A 27,414-nucleotide genomic window follows, 5' to 3' on the forward strand; every position below is an offset into this window, starting at 1 on the left:
GTTTTTTTTTATTGTTGGCTTCTTTCATGACATTTGCTTATAATCAAACTGAATTCTTGAGGTATTTTATATTGATGTAAAATGGGTTAAAGTGTGTAAAAAGAAAGTCTGAAGAATTGTTGCTAAAAGAGTTCACTCAAGCAAGGATAAACAGCCTTGCTCAAGAGACTCAATAACCCAATTCAAGCAAGTTCCCGCTCAAGTGAGATTGCGGGAAACAGATTATTTGTTTAGATTTGAACTATGTTTTCAGCTGTGTTTCAACCCTAATCAAACACCTATTTAAACACTTCTTAATTAAGCACATTTTTTAGAGTATGAGAGGCACATAGTTGGAGCCATTCAGTGAAGAAAATTTAGCCTCCATTCTAGTGTTTTCATGAGAAATCTAAGTTGCTTTATTACTGTTTATATGTGTGATCAAAGAGATTGAAACCACAGAGCTTTCATCCTAGTACTACTACCGCGAAGCCAACCCAAATTGCGAGTTATAAATTTAATTGTATATGAATAAATTTCAAGCTTTAATTCTAGACAAAAACCAGATGGATGAAATTATGACATATCATCTGGACAAGAATGAGTTCAGTTGAGATTGCATACATAGCAACTTGGGATGGTGATGCAATATCTCAACTAAGGGGAGAAATGTAGTCTGTAAATTTCCCATATAGAAACATAGCCTTGCAAAGATCTCAGGATCCTATCCCAAACATTACAAGATAATAGCCAAAACATGATTGAATAAAAATTTGAAGCCAAGCTACTATGATGGAGAAAGCCACTACCCTGAACAATCCATGTCATTAATTGCCAAAACATGATGCGATTAATTAAATCATACACTTGGTTTCTCAAAAAAAAAAAAAAAAAAAAAAAATCATACACTTGCCATGTAGATCTAAATTGGATTTGTTCATCATTGTAGTGGGCCTTTTTTACAATGTTGGGCTGGGCTGCTTCTTACGGTATTAGGTCCAAATGTTCTGAGTAAGGGAGTCGAGATTGGTCCAACTGCAGCTTACTTTGGTTCAGCTTGTGCACAAATTATATCTCGTTTGCCAGGCTTTGATCACAGGCCCATGGCAGGCAAAGTTGCTGTGAGTAAGTTACGGCAGGCAGACATGAAAAGGATAATACAAGAAATAATAGACAAAATGAATAAAAGGGAGCGACAAGCGGCAACTCGTGGGCTGAAAGTAGAGAAATAAATGAGGAATAATAATAATGGATTTATTGAATTAAATAGGGAAAACTCGGTCTGCCATGCCAAATAAGGTCGCGGAGCTAAAGCCAAGAAGGTAAACCACTTCCTTAATGCGATTAATCTCCTAGGGGAAAGAAATTAATTACTTTGAAAGAATGGGCCTAAATGGTTTATATTTAATGGGGATCCCCTGTCTTTTTGATAGAGAGCAGGGCTTTAGAGGGAGAGAGGAGATCAACTTATTGGTGCATTCTTGCCATTCTATGCTTTCTATTCTCTATCCTTCCTAGTGTGTTTTTTTTTTTTTTTTTGGTGATACTCTCTTAGAGGTTGTTATTACAGTGCACGGCAAAGCCCCTTTTTATAGTGCCTGTTGTGACTGGATTTTACTATTTTAGCCTTGAACAACCTTTGTCTGGTTTTGTTGTTCTTGCCGACCACTTATTAGTTTGCCAACCACTACCACTTACATGTACTGGTTGTGATACTAAACAAAGAAGGTTATTTTGTTTATTTACCTGCTGTGCTACAGTGTGAGTGTTCTCTCTCTTTTTCTATCCCTCATGGCATGCATCTAGTGGTCCCAGCTCATCATTGCTTCCTTTGGGTGGTATGTCATCCCAACAGGACGTATCCCCCAAAAGAGCCAGAGCAGGAACCCCATAATAGGTTTTCCCCTCTCCCCACCGTCAGACCATGCCCTCTTACCTCTGACTCATGACCTCACCACTTCCTGTATTGGCTGAGTACGGGCTAATGATGTCTGGGCTTTGTGCGTGCTTCACTTCCCTGTATATCTGAAATCTACCTACTGCTCACGCGTCCGCTGTGGTCTGGAGACTTGTCTACACATCTTGCCACTCATCCTTGGCTTCTTATGGCGTGAACCATTTTTTGGCTTCTCATTCTTTAAAGCCTGCTCCTTTCGGGGTTGGGCTTTTGCTTGGCCATGGGCTTTTCTTCCTTCAGTCTACTCCCTTGTTCTTTTCTGCAGTCTTTGTGTATCCTGCCGTACTGCTCTGCCATTCCTGCCGTGGTGTTATTTGACCTAAGCTTGCTAGGTCTCTTTGGGCTTGTTGCTTATTCTTCCCTCAATGATTCAGTATAGTCATTTGAGCCTTTTTGGTTACGTTGGGCATCCTTGGCCCTTTTTCTAGCTCTGCATTCCTATGGGCTTTACTAACTTCTTTGGACTTCCCTGACCCAATTACCTTATCCTTCATCCTTGGGATTTATGGATTTTCCATTAACCCCTTACTTTCTTTACTTTTATTACTTCGGGCCTGCTGTGGCTCATTCTCACTTTTCTACATCACATACTGCCCATGAGTTTACTTCTTCTCTCTTTCCTGGATCCTTTAGGCCCGTCTACTTCCTCAAGGTCTATTTGCTTATTTTATGGGCTTGTAATCTATTATTCTTGCCATTTGGGTTTAATGGTTTTTCTATCCACTTACTAACTCTTTTCTGCCCATGTTACTGGGCTTCTTTTTTCTATTGGGCTTCCAAAAATGATCATCAACAATCATGCATATTCCATATGTCATATAGAATTGCATCTAGGTTTTTTCCATGCATTATTATTATTTTTTGTGTCTATAACATGTTCATTGCTAACCTTGTCTACTTTCCATAATTATTATACTGTGTATTATGCAAACTATGGAGTTTTTCATATGGATAAAGTTTAGCTATAAAATTAGTTGTAGTTTTAGACTACAACTTTACTTAATAAAATAAACATTACTATATATTTTGAAAATCTAACCGTTGAATTGCATGTTCTTTACTCTCTTAATACAAATGCCAAATTTTGTGTCAATCAAATATTATTTAATATATGATCTATAAGCTAATATTTTATACATAATTTTAAACTACAAAAATTTGCAATTTAAACAATTTATTGATGACATAGCTATTGATCTTTAATTTTCTCAAAATTTTGCAAGCATGGAGGATATAAGGAGAAGATGTAATTCAATGGTAGATTTGTCAAAATTCACCTTCAATAAAAAGATATTGAGTAAGGTTATAGCTTAAAACTAAAATCAATTTTGTAACTAAATTTTGTTTTTTTCATATTTCCTTTCGATGCTTTCATGGGTTGTTTTTCCTTGTGTGGTTCAAAGTATGTGGATTTATTTATATCGGCCAGTATATCCTAGGAGATCAACTTAAGTTGTGCGGGATGGGAGTTTAATACCTTCCAACTCAGTAAGTTAGCCCCTGATCCTAGTCTATGGGACATAGATCAAACTTTTTCCTTTATAATTTTCTGTGACTAGGAAATCAAGCCTCGAGTCTTTCTTTTTATTGTATATAGGTCCAAAGCTTTGTAATTATGAATGTGATGCTATTTGTAATTATGACAGGACTAAGGAGTTAAAGGTTAGAAGATTCACCAATAATCACAATGGAAAAAGAAGAATATTAAATATTAATGAGCACGATGATTATGAATATGATATTATTTGGATTTTGATATGCTTCGGATATCATAAATATAAGCAGGCATAAAATCCAATTGTGGCTCATCTTATACTGTTATCATAAGAACAAGAATAATAAGGTATAGGTAGTGATACTGGTTCTGCACAATATTCTAGTAGAACCCATGCATGATACTTTATAATTGAGATAGCCTTGATGCGCATAAAATCTCTGGCTATATCTTCTGATTAGCATGCCAACAAGAAGCAAATCTTGTGGGGTGCGTGAAGGAATCAATCTTCCACTGCATTTTCCCTTTGTAATTTGTAATATGTGTGAGCATGCCTTCCTAGATATCATATCTCTAAGTGTTTCAAGAAAGGGTAATTTATTAAATACATTTTCTTTGGGACTGTAAATATTTTTTAACTAGCCACCTGAAGTAAAATACAAAACACATGGTTTTAAGTTTCAATCCCAATGATCATGTGAGATCATAGAATGTGGGTTGTCTAATAGAAACCGAAAGAATAAAGTTTGGCTCCAAATATGTTTAGAGCTAATGGCTACAAGTACATCATCATTCAATATCTTTTTATTGGATGTAAATTTTGACAAATTCACAATTAAATTATATTTTCTTTTCATATTCTTCATACTTACAAAATCCTAGAAAATCAAAATTTGATAAATATATTATCAACAAATGTTTAAATTTCTAGTTTTTTTTTTTTTTGGGAATATAAGATTATGCATAAATCGAATAGTAAATAATATCCGATTGACACGAAATTTGACATGCGTATTAAGAACATAAAAAACATGCAATCCAACGGTTAGATTTTCAAAATATATAATCATTCATGTTAATTTTATCAATGAATGTTGTAATCATTAACTCCAAACATGTTTGGACTTTGGAGTCAAACTTTGTCCAAGCTGAAATACTTGAATTGAATTTCCATGTGGCCATCCATGTCCGTTCAATATCATTTAAAAAAAAAAAAAAAAAAAAACTTAGTTGAGGCAGGTTATATATATGCTAAAAATTCTTCAATTATAACAGTGCCTTTGCCTAAAATAGGATACATGCCACAATATGAGAAATGTGTCCCCTGAACATATAGGGCCCATGGCACGTACTTTTTGCTTACCAAGGTGCTGGTTTTCAGAAAAACTGTGAGCTAGCGTTATCTCTTGCACTAGCAGCCATTACCAGAACATGTGGGGTGTCCTCAGCCCTAACACCTTATATAAATTTCATGCCTTTTCCTTCAATTCCTCTTTATCTTTCTTCTTTTACAAGTGCTAATAAGGTCTCTAATTGGTGGAACCTGCAAATTTTATTATATAAGTCACCTTATATATGTATGTATTGTACATTTCTTGTAGTCAATTAATTAGTAGTTGTCATGCAATTAGGCAAGGAGAGCTAGTTAATTAGGTGTGTGTTTAGAGAATCTTTCATTGTTAAATTGGTTACTTATCCCTAAATCTCGGATGATAATTTGTCTTTAAAAAAAAAATTGTATAAAATTGATTGGAGAACCTTTCAATGTTGAGGGAGATAAGACACGGTTGAGAGTGACTGTTATGTGTATTTTTCTAAGAGTCTCTCTCACATGGGTTGATACCCTAAAGAATAGCCAACCACCCTACAAATGGTAAACCCAAAAAGAAATCTCAAGTCCCGCCAAACTAGTTACCTAACATTATTTATAAGCCAAAATCACAAGTTTAAGAGTCAAGACACAAAAAAGACAAAATAGCTTTGGTTCTTTGTTTAATGTAACATATATTCCATGGGACATTTAAGAGCTATGGCCTTCTGGATCCAGGAGAAAGTGTTGTTTTAGGACCAGTCTGCATAATATTTTAGCTATCTATGATCAGGGTTTTCTTTAACTCCAAGGTGAAAGATGCATAATATTTTAGCTACCTATGATAAGGGGGTTCTTTAAGTCCTAGGTGAAAGATGTGATATGAGACATCTCTATCACATCGATAATTGAGGCTGAAAAGATTTGAACTATAGATGTGTTCATTGGAAACATCAAAGATGCCAGTTAAGTTATAAGATGAGAACTTTTTTTAAGATGAAACATCAAACATCCCTATGATCAGTTTGAGGTGGACATCCAAAGTAATTTTTCTGAACCAACATTTCTCTCTTGGGGAATTAAAAGATTAAGCAGAAGAAGAAAGTCAAGAATTAGAATATGGGTTTATGGATATAAGAAAATCTAATTCTAATTTCTTTTCTATTGCATTTTATTTTATTTTATAATTAATTACGGATAATATATTGAAACAAAAGAAGAAACAATTACACAAAGCAAGCAGAGCCTGGACCATCTCCTTCTACATGGTTGAAAATCCAGGATGGAAGAGTGAAATTTTTCCTTTGGCATTTAGATTAGCAGCATTTGAGATTTTTGATATATTTTCTTGGTGCATTCAATGACTTAGGCACTTAAATAGTTACATACAGCATAGAAATCCTTTGTTCTAATCATCGCTGGAGCCATGAAGTTTTTCCATAGGGATGAAGTAAAATATATGAAAAAAGAAATTTAAAAATCCAAAGAATGACCTACAACATAATTTAATTTATGTTATTTTCTTATATACAACTAAAATATTTGTATTCGTTTTTGTACGTGCAAGTTAGATTTGAACTTATATGAGAGAGTAGATAAGCTATCTAATAGTACATCTCGATGAAAAAGCTCATGAGTGACAAAAATGCAAGCTTTGACATCATAATGTCTAGAGAAAAAGAAAGTGATTGCAAGAATGTAAAGTGGATAAAGGATATACATGGAAAACCCTAAGAAAATGATGAAAAACCACAGTTTGAGCAAGAGAAAATCACACCTTCTCTGTTCAACTTTCGTATTGTAGTGAAAAAGGGGTATCTCTTGTACAATAAGGATGTTCTTCCTCAAAAGAGAGACCTTGTTTTCGACCTTACTTCCTTATCAAATTTCTACTCTTTTCTCAAAAGATCTACTTCAATTCTTGCCCTAATAGTCTAGCTGCATGTTCCTCTTATAGTCTAAGGAATATGGCTGAGTACAAAAATAGGTGTCAAGTCATCATTTTCTTATTTTGAACCTTACTACAACAAAGATACTATTTGGTGGCTGGAGGAGATAGAACGCCAGCATCGGCACTGTGGCATGAGGGTAGGTGACTTTGTCACTGTATGGGAAATAACTCTTGAGCAATGAGAGGGACATCAGAGGTGCTGAAGATGATACACGTGTCCCTGAAGTGGTCCAACATGCACTTAGCCAATGAGGGGTGTTTCTATAGTACCTGACCTTAGGAGGTCACTATCTCCCTTTTTGTGAGTGCTTGAGTACCCATGTCAGATGCATATCTTACTTCCTTCTCAAGGCAGTCATGCCATTAGCATGAGCTAAGGATAATATCTTGTAGCCAATGTTTCCTCTCCATTGCTCACAGCCACTGCACGTGTAAGGTTCAGATTCAACCACATCGATACTCTCCCATGCCTTGGCTGGTGTACTATACAGTCCTATTGGATTAGTTTTTACATTGGTCAAAACATTTTTTTTTTCATTTAACCAATTTGTATTCTATGAACTGTTTTTAAAATAATATTAATTAAAACTAATATTCTTTAAAATTATAAATCGAGATTTTTTAAATAATTAAAGATTACACTATTAGAGTATACTAATAGTTAAAACATATAAAAATTAATCAATTTTAAATAAAAATATCACATTACATGCTTAAATCAATACAATTCAATATAATAAAAAAAAAATTAAAGAGAAACCTTATTTTCTATAGATGACAAATACGATAAGGATCTTAACTTCTAACCACATAATTCACAAATTTTCTTTCTTCTAAAAATAAAATAATAAAAATATAGTGTCCATATGTCTAATTTTTCAAATGCAATTTAAAAAAAAAAAAAATCCTTTTGAAAATAAACAAGGTTTTTGCTTTTGGAGCATAAACTTTTGTAGGGACTCAAAAGTTTGGGGCCCAAACAGATAGAATTTATAAAGAGAGTGAGAAAAACAAGTTTGGGTTCAAGTCTGAAGATTCGAGTAAGAAGGAATGAGTTAGAAGTGAAAATCAAGTAGTATTAATGTTTTCCTTAGGCCAGCACAAATTCTTACACAAGGATATGCACACTCCTTTCTCTCATTTTTTTTCTACTGTTCTTGTTCTAATCCTTTTTCTTTCTTCTTTTTCTGGTCCCTTCATCTGGAAGTTCTCTTCCTTTATATACTCTTATACTTCTTGCATCCTAGCCCTCCATTTGCCTCCTTCTAGGTTCTCCTGAAGACACTTGTCCCATTAAACTCCTGTTGAAAGTGGTAGAAGGGGGCTGCTTAGTTGTAAATCCATTGTTCGGATGTCATTTTCTCATCAATACAATTGATAAAGCTGTTGGCAGTCATTTAATGCGGAGGTAGTAGGTAGGCCTTCATAGGAAACTTCTTTCAAATACCTTGACTTTCTCCTTGAATGCCATTATCTCCACTCGGGCTTCCAAGAGATATTTAGTCCCTTCCCACATTCTTCGCGGGCAAACACACTCCTTAGATTTAAGGTGCTTTCACCTAATGAACGAATAATGGTCATAGCATTTTTAGTCTTCCCCGATCCTCGGGTCCCCACACTTTAATTTAATGAGCTACATACAATCTAAGAACAATTAAAACATATACCTTAAAGATATTTTGGTTTACTAAGCTAAGTACGGCATAAGTGTAATAAGAGAAAAAATCATATATAACTAATTTATATTAATGAGATGGGTATGGAATAACTATAACACGAGGAGAGGGTAGGAGATATAGTATTCATCTCTATATATTATGTGGATTTAGAAAGTTAATTATAATTTCAAAAAATTTCAAAAACACCTCTAATCTAATTAGATAATCATTATTCCTAAAAAATAAAAAGTAGGGTTAAAATTATAATTCAACAAAATTCAAAAACAAAAAACTACCAAAGAATTTTTTTTTCCCCTAAAAATTAGCATACACTCACTATTTAAATATATCTCACACAAGTTTAATACATTTTTTCTCTAAAAATTAGCACACACTAAATCCAACAGTTTACTTTTTTTCAAAATCCTAAATTTTAGCTTCTTAAAAATCTCTTCCCATGTAACCTCACTAATAATGGACAAATTGAAAATTAAAAATTACTACACTAAACTCAAAACAAAAAAAGAATCTTATTGCATATGTGGAGTGCGTGTGATGAGGTTAGTATATATTAATACAATATAATTCCTTAAAAAAAAAATTAGGTGGATTATGTCATTAACTAAATTTTAGATATACTTTCATTTTTTTTATATGAAAGGTAAACGAGGGTGAGGATGATTTCAAAAGTTAGGGGGGCCATGCCCCCTCCCTCCTCCCCACCCCCCAAAATCTTCTCTCTCTGCCAATTGTTCTATTTTTAGAATTTCACCTTATACTTCACAAATTTCAATACGTTACGTTCTATATTTTTTTTTAACATTTTTTAATTGGTAAACTGATTAATCATATAAAACGTAACACTCAAATCAGGATTATTTTTTTTTCTTTTTTAATGAAATGGGATTAGAAATCCTTAAGAGTTCACCTCTTAATTGATGAATACTTGCATCAAATTCAAAGCTACCTATATAATTCCCAAAAGGAAACCTTCTTCATTAACTAGTATACAAAAGAGAGAAATGAAGCCTTTTTTTTTTTTTTTTTAATGAGGAAAAAGAAAAAGATGTTCACAAAAGTAGGGGACAATACAGCAGTGCCAAAAAAACTTGGTGGTTCTACTTTTTGGTTTCCCCAAACAAGCCGTTATATATTAACGGTTTTTAAACGAAGATCGAAGCTCATAGACACACAATCAGAAGCATTAAAAAAAAAAAAATGAAAATGAATAAACCCAAATTTTATTAAAAGACCAACAGACCAATAAACTTGATTACGTTTGGCCCGCTAATCAAGCAAGCGTGTCTTGAAGCACCAGTCACCACCCTCCCATGTGCTGTATCTGCCCATAATATTAGCATTACAAACCCCATGCCCATATTCTTCACCATGTATGTGTCACATTCTCATTGTCCCATTTAATTTACTAACATGCATAGCTTCTTCTTTTTCTTTTTTTTAATCTTTTGGCAATACTCAATGGCGGCTTCTATTTTATTCATTCTTTGTTTCCTTTAGTCCAAATGCAGACTCTCTCTCTCTACTATTATATAACTAGCTAACCCCAGCACTTCTTTTCCTCCATCACTGACTTTTGAGTTTTGAGAGAGGGAGAAAGCTAAAAGAGAGAAAAAGAAAGAGAAAGAGAAATAGAGAAGAACAATGATCAAGTTGAGGTCAAAGAGGTTTAGCAGAAGCAGTTCTAAGCTGAATAATGGTGGGAATAGCATTAAAGGAGGAGCTGAGAAAGTGTGTGGAGGCATTAGTACTGAAATCAAATGGGAACTTCGACCTGGTGGCATGCTTGTTCAAAAGAGAGACAATGGTGGAAGTAGTGAGGGAGAGGGGATGATCACAATTAGAGTCTCAACTGTCTCTAAATGGCATGACATTTCTATTGAAGCCACTTCTACTTTTGGTAAGTCTTTTCGAATGTTACTACACTGCCACTCATTTATATTACATTGGTTAAAGGGTTTAAATTTAAAACAACAACTATTAGACTAGAAATACAAAGAAAATTGTGATTAGTACAATATTAATTTCACACGACTTCATCACTGATACTACTTTTATTGGAGATACCATACATTTTTATTTGGAGCCGGTTTGGATTGAGGGGGGAGGAAGGGGGAGTAAAGGGAGTAAAGTAGAGTTTGTCAGAAATTAGGAATAGAGTAGAGTAGAGTAGAGTAAAATTGGTCAAGAATTAGTCTAATTTTCAATTAACTCTACTTTACTCCCTTAATCCAAATTGGCCAATGGTTATGGGTCAAAATTTGTATTACCACTGCAAATCTTCTATTGTGATGATGATTGATTGAATTTCTTCTTTAATTTTTGCTTTCAGGAGAATTGAAGATGATATTGTCATTGGTAACTAGTTTGGAGCCAAGAGAGCAAAGGGTATTGTTCAAAGGGAAAGAGAGAGAGGATGATGAATATTTACACATGGTTGGTGTTAGAGACAAGGACAAGGTGCTATTGCTAGAAGATCCAGCCACCAAGGAGAGAAAACTCTATGGCTTGGCTGGAACAAAACCCATTGGGACTCCTTGTTGTACTATTAGTGTATGACACTAATTAATTATAAACTTCTTGTTAATTATTACTAACCACCAAAAATGTTAAAACTTGGTGATGGGTTATCCTTCTTCACTAGACTAGACTAGGGAGTTATTGTATTATTTTTGTGTCGGTTTGGGCAGTTTTAAAATATGTAAGCTGATGCACGTCCTGTGTCAAATTGCAAATACTTTACTATATGTTAATAGAAATGTTTAATTTTCTTTGTGGCCTACAAATTATAATGTTCTCTTTATCCTTATTTATATACTAACCAAGCGTGCACGCCTATGCACATAAAATTATGTCACGTAAAGTGAAAGTAATACCAAAGTTTATTTAATTTTTAGGCTAAAGTTCAAATTATACCCTTAAAGTTTGGCAGTGTTTGAATTTTATACTTACAAATTTCAGAATTTGGATTTTATCTCCTAAAGTTCTATTTTTTTCTATTAGTAACTCCTCTATCCATATTTTCCATTAAGTGTCACCCAAACTTGCCACGTGTGTTTAGTTCATCCAATAAAATGATGTCATGTCATTTTTATAATGCCATGCCATTTTTAATTATTTAATTTTTTTAGGCTACAAAAATGATGTGACATCATTTTATTAGATAAACTAAACATGCGTAACAAGTTTATGTAACACTTAACGAAAAATATAGATGGAGGGGCTGCTAATACAAATGCAATAGGACTTCAAGGAGTAAAATTCAAATTCTGAAACTTCTGAGTGTAAAATCCAAAAACTCTCAAAATTTTGAGGATAAAATCCAAATTCTGAAATTTCAAAGTGTAAAATCCAAACATCTCCAAAGTTTCAAACTTTAAAAATGTAGTTTGCAATTTACCCTAATTTTTATTATTAAAAGCTGTCATTTTATGGGTTCCACAGTATAGATTGCTTGAGCAAAATTGAAGTGAGTTCCATCAATTGCCTACATAAAGATTTCATTTATAAATTCATGCCAAGAAAATACCCTAAAGATTCTAGCTAGGCTCTGAAAATTTGGGACAACCGGGGTCCCATGACAAGTATTCCATCCCCTTTGTTGTAATGCATTCTATTATAGTATTATGTGTAGGGAATTAGCTTCAAAAGATTATGTCTTCTCAGTGGCCAGAAAAATGATTTCTAGCTAGACAATGATACTTCTTATTAAAAAAATTGTTTGGAAAGGATTGTACGTAGAGCCCAAGAATTCAAAAATAATTTGGTTACCACTTTCCCAATGACATGAATTGCACATCCCACTCCCACTCGAAGAGCAAAGAGGCCAAATTATTCCTAGACACTCAAACAAGCTTTATGCTCAACCTTTTTTTTTTTCTTTTTAAGCTAACTCCTCAATAATTGTAGCTTTTCAAAAGACTTAAATTCATAATGCTCGGGAATTTTGCTGATGATTTTTCTTTTTAAGCTTAATCCTCAATAATTGTAGCTTTTTCAAAACACTTAAATCCATAATGCTCGGGAATTATGCTCAATATTTTTATTTTTTAGCTTAATCCTCAATAATTGTATCTTTTTCAAAACACTTAAAATCGTAATGCTCGAGGATGTTCCTCCCTTCTTATCTTCTTTCTACAGGTAACATTTAGGTTGGTGGTTTCCATGGGTTGGTAGATTGGGCTGGGTTAGAATTTTATTTTAAGCTTTGACTTGGGTTCGATTTGGGTTGATAATTTTTTCAATCCATAGGACCCAACTCAACTCACCACAGACACACACACATATATTAGTTTAATTTATTTTGATCTTCTGGGAATCAGTTACGATGGATTTGAAAATTTAAAATATAATTTTAAGAATATTATAACTATTTATTGAAAAAAATCCTTAAATAGTTCATGAAAGTCTTTTTTTTTTTTTTTACTAGAGATAAAACATTTAAGCAAAATCTACTAACATAACTCGGTTCATATGAGTTGAGTTGGGTTGAGTTGGATTGGTGGATTTTGCTTAGATGTGGGTTGGATTGGGAATTTCTCAACATGACCTTAGCTGGTTGGGTTGAAAAGATCCTCCAACCCAACTCATGCACATCCCCTACATTTTTAATTTTGAGATGCTATGAACCCATGATGTTGATAAACTCAAATGAGAAAAATGACAATTTTCATATTTCAGCACTATTTCGTTCTCTTTTTTGAAAGATAACTTAATTTCGTAGCATACAACAACATATTCACAAGAAGCCCATTCTTAAGGGTCTGTTTGGATAGAACTTATTTTGCTGAAACTGAAAATGCTGTAGCAAAATAATTTTTAAATGTGTGAATAATGCCATGGGACCCATTTTTAATAAAAAAGTTGTTGAAAAGTGAAGTTTGTAGATCCCATAAATAATGCACGGGTGCACTATTCACGAGAAAATTGGTCAACAACTGTGGCTGAAACAAAAAGAAAAAAAAAGCTGAAAATGGGCTAGAGTTGAAAGCGTGGACGTGGACGTGTATCCAAATGGATACTTAGTATCCGTTTGGATTTGCGTTTGCGGATTCACGTTTGTGTTTCTTTCCTTTTTCTTTTTTCTTTTTTTCCCCAGCCGTATGTTTTGACTTTTCAGCAGTGAACAGTACACCTGTGCACTGTTCACGGGTCTCACAAACTTCACTTTTCAGCAACTTTTTCATTAAAAATGGGTTTCACGGTACTATTCATACATTTAAAAATTATTTTACTCTAATGTTTTCAATTTTCAGTTTCAGCAAAATAAGTTCTATCCAAACGGCCTAGTCTAACAAAGCCTAGTGCAAGACCGGTCTTTATGATGAAGCCTAGATAGAAATACAATTATGGGGAACTATGATTTCTCTATGCGAGAAATCCACGGGCAAGATTATTCGCATTTAGTGTGGGCATGGTTTTGGGCTTCCATTCTTGGGCTGCCTAAATAGCTAAAGAAAAACAAAGTCCAATAACTAAACTTTAACATTATATTTATGTATATGATGCCAGCTTTGATTCTTTGAATTGGATTGGAAACTGAAATTATATATGGATGGATTGAAGGCTTTCAATCCAGTTAACATTATATTTATGTATATGATGCCAGCTTTGATTCTTTGAATTGGATTGGAAACTGAAATTATATATGGATGGATTGAAGGCTTTCAATCCAGTTAAATTTTTTTAACAAGTTTTTTTCAGTCGACCATTTGGAAGAATGCAAACCACATGAAAATTTTGTATCTATTTGCCCATGCGGCAAAAAAAAAAAAAAAAAAAAAAAAAAAAAGATGAAGTGCAACAACTTAACCCCAAAACAAAAAGATGAAGAAGCAAAGTCACCCCAATTTTGGCTAATTGGAAGCCTTGGAAATTTCCTTATTAAAGAAGCATGCACAAAACATATTACATAACTAAATAAAAAGAAAGAAGTTATTGATTATGTTTATATGGTGCTGGTATAGGTGTGTGACATTTAATCATCGAAGAGTGATAAGAAATATATGAATCTTTGGGAGCTTTTTGTCTTTTAATCATTGTTCTTTGAAAATGATATATATTTGCGCTTCAAGAGTGTTAAAATAAATGGAAGGAAATACATAATAGATGTGAAAGTGAAAGCAACGAGATCAAAAAAAGAAGGAACACAAGAATTACGTAGTTTGATTTGATTATTTACATTCAGTGTAAAGTCTTAAACAACTACATCTTTGATATATATGATAAAAAAACATTATATAAAGAACCCAAGTAGAGTATATATAGGAGCTACAAAGTCTAATGTTAGTCCTAAACGAGCTTACACTAAATTAGCTCTCTTGGACCATTATACAACAACCATTATATTTTCTCTTTAACAAAGAGATCGATGGTGATTTGGTTTCCATAATTTAAATTGACTTGTAATTAGAAAAGAGAGGATAAAATGCAAATAAAAAAAATTGTTATATCAGCGAAACTCCAAACAAAATCTTTGAGAGCTTTTTGTCTTTTTATCAATGTTCTTTGAAAATGGTATATTTGTGCTTGAAGAAAACGAGGGTGAAAGTTATAACTTTGGTTTCCATAATTTAACTTGACCAGTAATTGATAAATGAGAGGATAATGCAAAGAAAAAAATGTTTATATTAGCGAACTCCAAACAAAATGGGCAAGCAAAATTTGTAAATTTTAATAATTGAGTTGTGTTTAGAGTTTGCCATTCAAGTCTACATCATCTTGTTCAACATGTTAAACTTACACATGTATGCAGGTATTTATTATTTTATATTTTGTTAGTGTGAGAGAAATTTATTACATTACGTTAATTAATTTTTTTCAATATGATATCCATTATTTAATCAAACAAAACTTGATAGATATACAATCATTAGTTCTCTTAAAAAAAGAAGCATCCAATTTATTAAAATTAAAAAAAAAAAAAATTTGTGACTTGACTCGAAATCAAAAAATTTTATTTATGAGTGAATTAATTAGTACAACTCAAGAGAATAATATACATGACAAGGGTAATAAAGCACACACAAATCACACTTTTATGGAACATAACACAACTTTATTTTCATATTAACTCTCGCTGAATTTCTTTCCTTCTCCATCCTCTACTTTTCTTCAATCTCGATCACCCTCCTTTCGGGTTTCTTGGGCTCCTGTTTTGGCACAGTGACAGTAAGCACACCATTTTCCATGGAGGCCTTAACTTCATCTGTCTTGGTATTTTCTGGTAACCTAAACCTTCGAAGAAACTTGCCACGGAAACGTTCTCCGGTATGCCATTTAACATTTTCATCAGCTTTTTCCTCTTTCCTTTCACCGCTTATTTGGAGCACCCTCCCATCATCAACTACTTCTACATTCACTTCCTCTTTGTTGAGCCCTGGAAGATCAGCTATGAACACATGAGCTTCTAGGGTCTCCTTCCAATCTGTAGGGGTATTAAGCACAGGACACTTGTTGATCATAGAAAGGAAAGGGTCAAAAATTTCATTACCAAATACTTGGGAAATGAGTGCCATATATGCTAAAATAATTTTTAAAAAAAGGCTAGGTTGATTGCAATATATTGTGGTTAAGAAGTGAAGTCTTGGTTTGGTGTGAGGAGTTTAGGGAGTACGTCTTATATAAAGGAGACTTTAGGGTGGGTCTTGAACTTTCTTGGCTCTTCTTTCCAATTATTATAATTGTGATTTACCATGATTTGGAACAATATAGATGAGATGAGGGTTCTACAATCTTCAGTAGGTGCACAATTTGAACTTTATCCGATCTTTTCAATAACCGTGTCTCTGTATCCAAACAAAAAATAATAATAATAATTCATGTCTCAAATATTATTCAATATCATTATCCTATGAAAGTTCCAGATTTTGAAATTTCTGGATCAAAGACTGGCCCGGCCTGGCCCATAGAGACAGTTGTGGGCAACGTAAGGCACTAGTATTTAATTTGCCAGTATTGATTTGGGCTTGTAAGCCCAAGACTATCAAATACGTCTCCCAAGATCCAGCAAATACTTTTTTTTTTTTTTCCATAAAAAAAAGAAAGAAAAAGATTTGAATATATGATGTTTATTCAATAATAATTGTTACTTATCATCATGTTAAAATACCAAATGATTTTAGCATAGGCGGAATTCAAAACCAACTCTCATATTAGGCAATAAGAGATTTTACATTTTAAATTAACTAGAACCCACACAACATTGCTTCTATATTGCCTCTTCTTGTTCCATGTTCCATTTTTTGTTTTGTTTTGTTTTTTATTTTTTTGTTTTTTGAGAAACCATTTATGTAGGGAGAAAATAAATAGTATTAATTTTTTTTTTCTTACAAATGAGAAAAGGGTATATAAACTCATCTTCTCTATTAGAGAATTAGATAGTACCAACCAAACCATAGGCCTCTTAACAAGTGTTAGAATAGGAAAATAAAAGATTGATGTAGAGATTGTAGAGAAGTGGAAGCAAGAAGGAGAAAAGAATGAGAATGCAAGGATTATGTGGTTCAGCTTAACATCCTATGTCCATGAGAGAAAAGCCTTTAGCAATTACATATTTACTATGTTGAAATTTGTGTATTATAGTGAACCCTAAGTAGGGTGTAGATAGGGAGTAGGCTAACCTTAGTTGGGCATACAATAAACTTTGGGTTTTTTGGGTGAACACAAATAAATATAAACTCAATATTTTTAACACTCCCTCTTAAATTTAAGGTAGAGGCTTGATGATGTCTTGAGTTTGGAATATATACCTGCAAAGATGCCTCAAAGACACCTTACAAAGGATCATTGATGACCAAATTTGATGGAAAACGGACAACGCAAGACTCTTTTAAGCAATGATCTAATTCTAGACTTCATATCTAACCTTGACAGTGTAAAGTTAAGCTTTGATGGAGAGCAAGTGTCCCTTGACCATTGTGTAAGGTGCAGCAAGTGTTGTGGATTTTCAAAAATGCAACTAGGTTTTGATAATTGAAGATTTTGATGATTGAAGTGATAGGAGAAGAAATCAAAGCCTTGGATATTTCGGCTCTAATTCCATATTAGAAATGAAAAATAAAAAGATTGATGTAGAGATTGTAGAGATTAGAGAAGCAGGTGTAGGAAGGAAGGAAAGAAAGAATGAGAATGCAATGGTGATGTGATATGACTTAATGGCCTATATTCATGGGAGAAAGCTGTTGGTAGCTACATCTTTACCATGTTCAATTGTGTGTGTGTGTGTACTATAGTGAATCCTAAGTAAGGTATTCATAAGGATTAGGCTAAGCCTAGTTGAACCTACAACTCACTTAGAGCTTCTCTTGGACCATTTCTAAATTCATATACACCTAATATCTTTAACAAGTATTATTGTATTATGATAATACTTGTTGCACAAACTTGAAATCATGTTTTTAATTCACATTTCCAGTTGTTTGTATACATGTGTGTTCGTATACAATAATATGTAACAATCACAGCTATTAATATCAACTATTAGCTCATATTTTTAGTTGTTTGTACACCTGTATGTCCATATACAATAATATGTAACAATCACGGCTATTAATGCCGGACAAAATGGATAATGTTGTTCACAAACCGTCCACACCACACCTCCAAAAGCCATCTACCAAGAAAATGAAACCTTAAGAAGAAAGGTAGGTAGTAGTTACTTGAGTGATGGTGATATAAAAGCCATACTTATCAAATTAGTGAGCCACTTGCTTTAGGACGACACTTCGCTCGTTCTTATCCCTACAAGATCATGTCAACCTCTCACTTTCGTGTTCTTAGAAGTTAAAGCAATTGGCTTAGATAGCCCTCTTTTTAACTTTCTTCTGTGTGTTGACAACTCGACTAATTAGAGTGTTCCAAGTTCCCAGTTCCAACCAAAGGAGTCTATTTTCTCAGTGGTACGGGACAACAATATCACATAGTCTTATCTACTAATTCCCAACATATTTCCAACTTGTCATTAATGGTTCTTTCTCTTATTATCATCATCTTATTTTGATTCCTTCATCCTAATCACTCTCTATGTGCATGGTTGCTGATGCAGATGGGCTTTTTTTTACTTGTTCAAGGACTTGGGTGATGGTGCTTATTCAAGATGATCGATTTGTTTGTTGACAGAAGATAGAGAGCACAGTTGAACATACCCAAGAAGGCATGTGTATGAGCAGTTTTGTGCTCTCTTTTCTTCCGTCAACACATTCTTCTACTGGTGAGTACATCTCCTTGGATTTCTCTATCTTATTTTTTTAAGTACGACTAATTAAGGTAATATATATTTCTCACATATTCGCTTTCCCCGTTCTCCTTTTTTATGGGTGGAATTTCTTTTTCTCATTTGCAGTTGCACCACTTCTTCATATAGTAATACTTAACAAGCAATTAGTATTTTTAGACAGGATGCCCTTTTAACAAGCAATTAGTATTTTTAGACAGGATGCCCTTGGTTTTGGTTTCTTGGTAGGGTTTACTACATATTTTGTTTATTCTAGAGGAGTGCTTTTGACACCATCAAACTATATATCAAATGGAGGAAACATAATTCGGAACATGAGGTACTTGATCTAATTGAAGACGCTGAAAATGCAAATTTAGCATTAGAGCCTTATAACTAGGTAACCAAATTAAAGAGCTCCGATAATTATCTCTTGCCACTTAATTAGTGAACAAATTAAAGATGATGAAAATCTTTGCTCTTAAGTCCTAAAAAGTTTTGTCACCAGTTTTCATAAAATCAAGGAGAATGCTTGTTAGAATGTTTAATATCTAGGTTTAAATAAATAATAGGAACTGCATGTGTTTATGGTTATTAGTTGTTGTCTTTTCATGATCAGCACGTAAAGGTGAAGTTGACCCATTATTTATTTGTTACTGAATTTAAAAATATTTTGGATATTTAGACGAAGGTAATCCATAACGTGTTTGTTTCAAACTTGATTTGAATGGTTACATATTGTCTCGATAAAAAATTAGCCATTTTGAAAAGTACCATCCATAGTGCTACTAAACTAAACTAAATATTGTCTGGTATACCAATATACATATTTCACCATCTTACCTTTTAACTAGTCACTAGTGATGTATCAATATTTATAATACGAAATAAAAATATACATATTTTGAAAAAAAAAAAACCCATATTATATATATTTTTTAAGATGAAACAAATGTATACTATTTATATTTCTACCATGTTTAAATTTTTATGAAACATGGAACAACAAAATACAACTTATTGACAAAATAAGAAAATAAGAAAATTTTCTAAGTTCCATCAAAACTCTTAGGGGAAAAAAAGTAATACAAAAATAACATTCTATAACACAAAGTATTTGTAGGGACACGATTCTCAAACGGCCCAACGATGACGTTGGGCTCGCACGTGAAGGATCCCTCACAATAAGATTTGTAGAGAGTGGGCTTGAAAGGCTAGCGTTTGGTCACAGGGCGTTGGTCCAAACCGGACTTCAGGGAAACTCAGATAAGAAAAGGCTTCAGCCTGGATATCCAAGCCCTACAACTTTGTAACTTAAGGGATTGGACTCCTCGGATCATGTCCGAGGAGCACTAATGTCTTTCTCCGGTTACCCGGCGGTGGGTTTTTAGTGGTGGTGTACATATATTGTCCGGTCATTCTCATCCCTGGAGTTTTTCCCAGGAAGTGAGATGGGGGATCCCCACTTCGTTACCTTATGTTTCCTTTTATATTATCCTGCGTTTGCTGTCCTTCGTCCACGTGTAGGGTTAACTTTTCCAGGACTGACATTTGTCCCGTCAGTCTAATCCCAGAATTGGTGGGGATGGTAGATAAAGCCTAAGAATCCGGTTCTGTTAGGTGTATAGTCTTATCTGGGAAGGGTAATAAGGGTAACTTTCCCAAGATATTTTAGATCTTCTTACGGATTTGTTCTTATAGCTCTCTTTTACCCCTTTTGTCAAGGGAGCTTTAGGCTTGACGAGGACTAAACTGTCCTCGGCTGCATATCTGGGCCATCCTCGGCCTTATACTTTTAAGCTTGGGCCATAACTTTTTTCAGCTTGGGCCTGCGGGCTCCCCATGAGCAAGTGGGCCTGGCCCATAAACTATTGGGCCCCACAATAGCCCCTCAAAACCCTGCTGTCCAACATCTTGGTTGGAAAGGTGGGTTTTGGTGATACCGAGCGTTATTATGGTTCATTTATTTCAGCCCTTGAATGACGTTGGCGACCCTTCAACAACCTAGAGAATGTACCGGTCTACGAGCCGTTCCCCTGAATTTGCGCACGTTGCCCTTATGCCGTTTGGGTATCCGAGGCGCGTCTTTAATATCTTCCCTTTACGAAACCTCCCAGATCTAACGGCTATTGATGGCGTGGGAGAACGAAACGGCGTATTCTTAATTGTAGATTTCCCTGGGGATCCGAACGTGTTATGTACCCTTGTCTTCTTCCCCTATATAAAGAGAGAAGACAAAAACTGATTTTATCATACTTGAATCCTTCATATTCCTCCCAGAGTCCACTCCTTCCCTCTGGTTGTACCTTATCCGATAAAAGGTTCACCACAGTAGTCAGCCATGAATAAACCCTTTCATTCCCAAAAACACCATGTCTTAATAAAGCTCGAGATGGCTCGGTCAGGGCAAGGATGGCGGAGACTCAAGATTTGTTTCCCCTTCCTTTTAGCCAAAATCCGAAGCAGGGACTCGTCACATCTCACTTTCGACGTGACCGAGTCAAAGACATCCATCATCACCACCATCCGCTCTGTCATGAACATATCTAACATGGCGCCAGCGTGTTAGGAGTCAGGACTGGGGCAGAGATTGAAGAGACTTTGAAGGCGAGTTTAAAAGATATCTGACTGTTTACTTATCGGTATTGCGGATGCTATTGTTGCTTTGGCAATTCATTTTTGTATAGGCTTGTTTAAGCCCTTCTTTGTACGTTGTAGTAATTTTTCATATTAATAAAAGTTATTGTTATTCTACTTCGCATGTTCTGTTTATATGTTTTAATAAATTTGCGAGCACTGCTCGGCACAATAGTATAGCATTTGAATCAATGACAACTAAGGCCAAAATACTTGCTAATAAAAAGATGCCACCATAACTTTAATAAAATTATTCGACATGGCAATGCCGACCAGTGAGGAACGAGACTCACCCTAAAATTAGCTGAGATAAGGACTGAGTGTTTGATACGGTGTAAGAAGTAACCATCCAAGGACATGTCGCCCGCAAAATGATCAGTTTCCTTAGGCTAATGAACATTGGGTCGTTTCGCCATCTTCTTAACACATTGGCCTTAACCTTTTACAGTATTTTGAGCTGAGAACCTTCCCCATCCGAGTAGTTGGTTTCCCCAAAAAGGCTTGAGTCCGAGGACTTCGCAACGCCTGGGTTTTATCTAAAACTTGTGTTTTTTCTTTTGCGTACTTGGTTTCCCCATAGGCTTGAGTCCGAGGACCATGCAAGTCCTAGGTTCTGTCCAAAACTTTTTTGAGTTCAGATTCTCCCCTTCCTCAGGTATTTCACGAGGCGCCGAGTAGGGGTTGTTCTCGGCAATGGCTATTTCTTGGCGTGGGCCATAGTTCCTGGGTCCTCATGCAGAACGGGCCTGGGCGGCGAATTCACTAGGCCCACGAATTAAGAGGTATCTCTGCAGTCTTTGACCACGCGGTACTCTCTGATGTCCCAATGATCGAGGTGCGCCTTTACGAGGCTTCTTTAATCTTGTGGTTGCAGTTGACATTGGAAGTTGAGCCAGAACTATTTTGTCTGTAGCGTCCCTTGGGATGCTGCATGAATTAACTGTCACCACCTTATTCCCTTAAATAAATGGGAGAGATAGTTGCTTTCCCTACACACAACTCCTTCAGCTTTCTCCCAAATCACAGCTCCTATACTCAGTGCTGTCCTCCCTTAGCATAACATGTTTGAGGCGAGGGTTGGGGAGAAGGAACTCTCTCCGCCACGGAATCGTCGTGTCCTCCTGAGACTAAAAATAGCGAGGTGCGGCACAGGAAGCATAAGTTCAAGAGAATACTCCATTTCGACCGAGGGGAGAGGGTGTCTCTCCCTCTTTTAGTCAAAATCCGAAGCAGGTTCTGTTCATGTCCGAGTTTTGGTGTATCAGAAGAAAGATTCTCCGCCGTCAGCGCCTCTGCCTTGTGGCGGGCAAATATTTAGAGAAAGCCCCTCAACTTCCAACTCCCTGCACCTTTCCTTCAGCGGTGTCAGGCTCAAGTTGGGTTTCTTTTGCTGCCTGAGTCATGGGTATGTAAAAGCATTGAGGAAGAACAAGGTCTTGGAGCAGTAGCCAACCTCTCCTCTGATCCACTTCCTCGACTTTGTTTTATTTTCTTGTATCTTTCCTTTTGATTATGTGGTTAGCTTTAGTATCCATCCTCTCGTCTGTACTGCTCCTCGGCTTTATTTTATATATTTTTTCTTGTATCTTCCTACTCAATTATGTATTGAGCTCTGACATAAGCTGATTCCAGCTTTTCATTGTACGCTGTACTATTTCTTTGTTTTAGTAAAAATAGAAATTTATTTACATGTTTTGAGTACTGATCTTTTGGCAACACTACTTTGTGAATGGGTGTGCTCTATGTGTGTGTTTCTTCAAGAATATTTAGAGCAAGATACCTTGAAACATAATCTAACTAACTCTAATTTACCAATACTACCAGGCATTATATCGATAATTCATAGTAAATCAAACTTAGGAAACTAACCGGGGTAACAGTTGAATATTCTGTGATAAGCGCGTGAATACCGTCCAAGACTGATAATCTCTAAATAATCCATCCGAGCAGTCGACTGGGAAGCAGGGAACTCCGATTGTGCTTCTGTGTACTTGGTTTCCCCATAGGCTTGAGTCCGAGGACCATGCAAGGCCTTGGTTCCGTCCAAAACTTATGGTTTTTCTTTTGTGTACTTGGTTTCCCCATAGGCTTGAGTCCGAGGACCATGCAAGGTCTTGGTTCTGTCCAAAACTTGTGGTTTTTCTTTTATGTACTTGGTTTCCCCATAGGCTTGAGTCCGAGGACCATGCAAGGCCTTGGTTCTGTCCAAAACTTGTGGTTTTTCTTTTGTGTACTTGGTTTCCCCATAGGCTTGGGTCCGAGGACCATACAAGGCCTTGGTTCTGTCCAAAACTTGTGGTTTTTCTTTTGTGTACTTGGTTTCCCCATAGGCTTGGGTCCGAGGACCATACAAGGCCTTGGTTCTGTCCAAAACTTGTAAGATATCTTTTTTGTACTTGGTTTCCCCATAGGCTTGGGTCCGAGGACCATACAAGGCCTTGGTTCTGTCCAAAACTTGTAAGATATCTTTTTTGTACTTGGTTTCCCCATAGGCTTGGGTCCGAGGACCATACAAGGCCTTGGTTTTGTCCAAAACTTGTGGTTTTTCTTTTGTGTACTTGGTTTCCCCATAGGCTTGGGTCCGAGGACCATACAAGGCTTTGGTTCTGTCCAAAAACTTGTAAGATATCTTTTTTGTACTTGGTTTCCCCATAGGCTTGGGTCCGAGGACCATACAAGGCCTTGGTTCTGTCCAAAACTTGTAAGATATCTTTTTTGTACTTGGTTTCCCCATAGGCTTGGGTCCGAGGACCATACAAGGCCTTGGTTCTGTCCAAAACTTGTAAGATATCTTTTTTGTACTTGGTTTCCCCATAGGCTTGGGTCCGAGGACCATACAAGGCCTTGGTTCTGTCCAAAACTTGTGGTTTTTCTTTTGTGTACTTGGTTTCCCCATAGGCTTGGGTCCGAGGACCATACAAGGCCTTGGTTCTGTCCAAAACTTGTAAGATATCTTTTTTTTACTTGGTTTCCCTATAGGCTTGGGTCCGAGGACCATACAAGGCCTTGGTTCTGTCCAAAACTTGTAAGATATCTTTTTAAGTAATTTTTTCTCTATACTTATTTATTTTTCGAAGGTTAACCCCTAGGCCAGGGAGGGGAGAGTTGGCTTGAGGCCGGAAGCCCCTAGAGTTGCCCGCGCCGTTAGCAGTGCAAGGCGTAGCCCCTAGCAGAAGCTTATGTCAGAGTAAAAACTGCACGTCGCCGGAGATGGGAAAAACTCGCGAATCTCTGCTTGCTAGAGAGTTGACTCATGCGCCACCCGTGCCAACGCGCAAGCCTTCCCACAGACGGCGCCAATTGTAGGGACACGATTCTCAAACGGCCCAACGATGACGTTGGGCTCGCACATGAAGGATCCCTCACAATAAGATTTGTAGAGAGTGGGCTTGAAAGGCTAGCGTTTGGTCACAGGACGTTGGTCCAAACCGGACTTCAGGGAAACTCAGATAAGAAAAGGCTTCAACCTGGATATCCAAGCCCTACAACTTTGTAACTTGAGGGATTGGACTCCTCGGATCATGTCCGAGGAGCACTAATGTCTTTCTTCGGTTACCCGGCGGTGGGTTTTTAGTGGTGGTGTACATATATTGTCCAGTCATTCTCATCCCTGGAGTTTTTCCCAGGAAGTGAGATGGGGGATCCCCACTTCGTTACCTTATGTTTCCTTTTATATTATCCTGCGTTTGCTGTCCTTCGTCCACGTGTAGGGTTAACTTTTCCAGGACTGACATTTGTCCCGTCAGTCTAATCCCAGAATTGGTGGGGATGGTAGATAAAGCCTAAGAATCCGGTTCTGTTAGGTGTATAGTCTTATCTGGGAAGGGTAATAAGGGTAACTTTCCCAAGATATTTTAGATCTTCTTACGGATTTGTTCTTATAGCTCTCTTTTACCCCTTTTGTCAAGGGAGCTTTAGGCTTGCCGAGGACTAAACCGTCCTCGGCTGCATATCTGGGCCATCCTCGGCCTTATACTTTTAAGCTTGGGCCATAACTTTTTTCAGCTTGTGCCTGCGGGCTCCCCATGAGCAAGTGGGCCTGGCCCATAAACTATTGGGCCCCACATTATTCATCCAACAAAATTAAGATGTCAAACATGAGAAAAAAAAAATCATGATATTTTGGTGGCATCCATTACCTCTTGCTTTCTTTTAGCATTTATTCTATCTATAAAAACTCTAGAATCAAACTTGGTATCTAGAAGTTTGGTTCTTCCTATAATAGTACACAAACAATCTTTGATTAGTTCTTTCAAGAGGGACTTCTATTTTGATTGATGGGGACATGTAACAAATAAAACTATTTTATTTTATAGTAAAATTATAATAAATCTAACTTATTATAACTAATACTAAATTAAATAAAATAATAAATAAACATAGTACTCATATTCAAAACACCTTGTGATCGATCTTCAACCAATTCTACACACGGGCAATGGAAGCCAAAATATGAAAAAAGATAAACAAACACAAAATATGAAGAAAAAAATATGAAAAACAAAAGTGACTAAGAAAAAGAAATTCATGTAAAAATACCTTGAGGCTTGAGAACGAAGGGTTTGTATAAATAAAAGAGCAATAACAACAGAAAAATGGTAAACCACATAGTCAAACGTCTTCGGTTTGGTTTAAAATTTATGTGGTAAAATAGTAGAAGGTCAACTAATAGTCAATCATCTTTGGTTTCGTTTAAAACTCTTCATGTTACTGAGGAGTAGTTGGTTTAAAACTTAATTTCCATGTTGTTGAATAATATATGGTTTAAAACTCTCATTTTGACGTAATAAATAAATTAGTAAAAAAATTATGAGTAAATTGTGGTAAAATATTAGAAGGTTAACAAATGGTCAAAATTTTCAATTTTTATATTATATATAGAGATATAGATATAGATTAAGAGGTTTGTAATTTAATAGCATTATTTCATCTCTCACATAAGGGAGCAAATTCAAATTCTCTCTTTCTTTCTTGTAAGGAAGAAAAAAAATCTTGCTTTTGTTTTTAATGGGAATCTTATTCTTTTTCTCACACTCCTAATAATGGAATATATATATATATATATATATTCAAAAGTCTTGTAGTTCAACAGATGCATTTTTAATAAAAACGTTCAAGGTTTAAATCCTCCAACCTTATTATAATCATCAAAATATTATAAAAAAATGGTATAATGTGAGATACGTAGGGCCAATTATAGCAATTTCATAAGGAATCTATATTCTATAGTCTAGCACTAATCGTAGTTTAAGAATTGAATTTTTTGTTTGTGTTTTAATATAAAAAACATTTCATTTTTTTAACATGCAGAAAATTTATTCTGCCAATATAAAGTTGTGCACATTTGCCCTCTATACCATAGTAATATACGGAACAGATATATATGGTACGGCAATACTCAAATATATATATAGACACACACATATATGGTACGGAATATATACCTGTTTCATTTGATTATAGATTTCAATGGCATAAAATACGGAAATGAAAACAAAACATAAATAGTAGTTTTTCTTGTGCAACAGGTTTATATTTCGTACTTCCTAATTGTTTTAGGAGTAGTTTTTCACGTGCTCAAAATATATTGACTAGTTTGGAATAGTAACAAAGTAGATATCATTGAGATTTAGAGTTCTACTTTAAGTACTATAATTTGTCTTTGCTTGGAGCAGTACTTTGCACGTGGACATAAAGAAGTTGCATGTAATATAAGGACTCATCTTTGCTCACTTGATATCTTATATAAGCAGTGTATTGTAGCAATTGTAAAATAGAGAGAAGAAAAAGAGAATGAAATAGAGAGATTGGCTGGTGCATATTTGTGAGAGTTCTCTAGTTTAGAATAGGGTGCAAGGTTTTGTCTATTATTTGTATTTGTGAGAGAGCTATTGGGTGTGAGTGAAAATATTGATACACCAACTTGTATATCTCCATATTTGATTAGTGGAATTTCTTTGTCATTGCCCGTGGATGTAGGCCAAAAGCCGAACCACGTAAATCCTTGGTATTTTTTTTGTTTGTGTGTGTTTGTTTATTTTCTAATTTTGGGTTTTCTTCGTTCCTATTGTTTATTTCTTGGAGATCTTTCTATAGTCATAATATTTTCCCAATCAATATTGAGGTGGGAGTGCTATTCAGAGGCGCTTTCCTACAACAAATTAAGCCTTTGATATATATAATTTTTTTTTTATAAA

At 35.3% G+C, this 27,414-nt stretch overlaps 2 protein-coding genes and 1 long non-coding RNA gene across 3 annotated transcripts; 2 read left to right on the forward strand and 1 right to left on the reverse strand.

The window, feature by feature from the left end:
- Positions 1-9,846: 9,846 nt before the first annotated feature.
- Positions 9,847-11,140, forward strand: LOC126714726 (BAG family molecular chaperone regulator 2-like). Its single transcript, XM_050415002.1, has 2 exons — positions 9,847-10,267; positions 10,700-11,140. Exons 1-2 carry the CDS (start codon positions 10,012-10,014, stop codon positions 10,924-10,926), a joined length of 483 nt encoding a protein of 160 aa, XP_050270959.1. The 5' UTR covers positions 9,847-10,011; the 3' UTR covers positions 10,927-11,140.
- A 4,161-nt stretch (positions 11,141-15,301) lies between these two features.
- LOC126714727 (class I heat shock protein-like) lies at positions 15,302-16,102 on the reverse strand. The gene has a single exon (XM_050415003.1). It carries the CDS (start codon positions 15,882-15,884, stop codon positions 15,471-15,473), a length of 414 nt encoding a protein of 137 aa, XP_050270960.1. The 5' UTR covers positions 15,885-16,102; the 3' UTR covers positions 15,302-15,470.
- A 2,183-nt stretch (positions 16,103-18,285) lies between these two features.
- Positions 18,286-27,227, forward strand: LOC126714728 (uncharacterized). Its single transcript, XR_007651666.1, has 2 exons — positions 18,286-18,577; positions 26,893-27,227. It is a non-coding gene; the product is annotated as an uncharacterized LOC126714728 (long non-coding RNA).
- The last annotated feature ends 187 nt before the right edge of the window (positions 27,228-27,414 follow it).

The sequence above is a fragment of the Quercus robur genome, chromosome 2 (assembly GCF_932294415.1).
Source record: "Quercus robur chromosome 2, dhQueRobu3.1, whole genome shotgun sequence".
Classification (NCBI taxonomy): Eukaryota; Viridiplantae; Streptophyta; class Magnoliopsida; order Fagales; family Fagaceae; genus Quercus; species Quercus robur.

Excerpts from the sequence above, each read along its gene's own strand:
- LOC126714727 (XM_050415003.1), bottom strand. The coding sequence starts at position 15,884 with ATGGCACTCATTTCCCAAGTATTTGGTAATGAAATTTTTGACCCTTTC.
- LOC126714726 (XM_050415002.1), top strand. The coding sequence starts at position 10,012 with ATGATCAAGTTGAGGTCAAAGAGGTTTAGCAGAAGCAGTTCTAAGCTG. Across the intron at positions 10,268-10,699 it reads TGAAGCCACTTCTACTTTTG|GAGAATTGAAGATGATATTG; the intron begins GTAAGTCTTTTC and ends TTTTGCTTTCAG.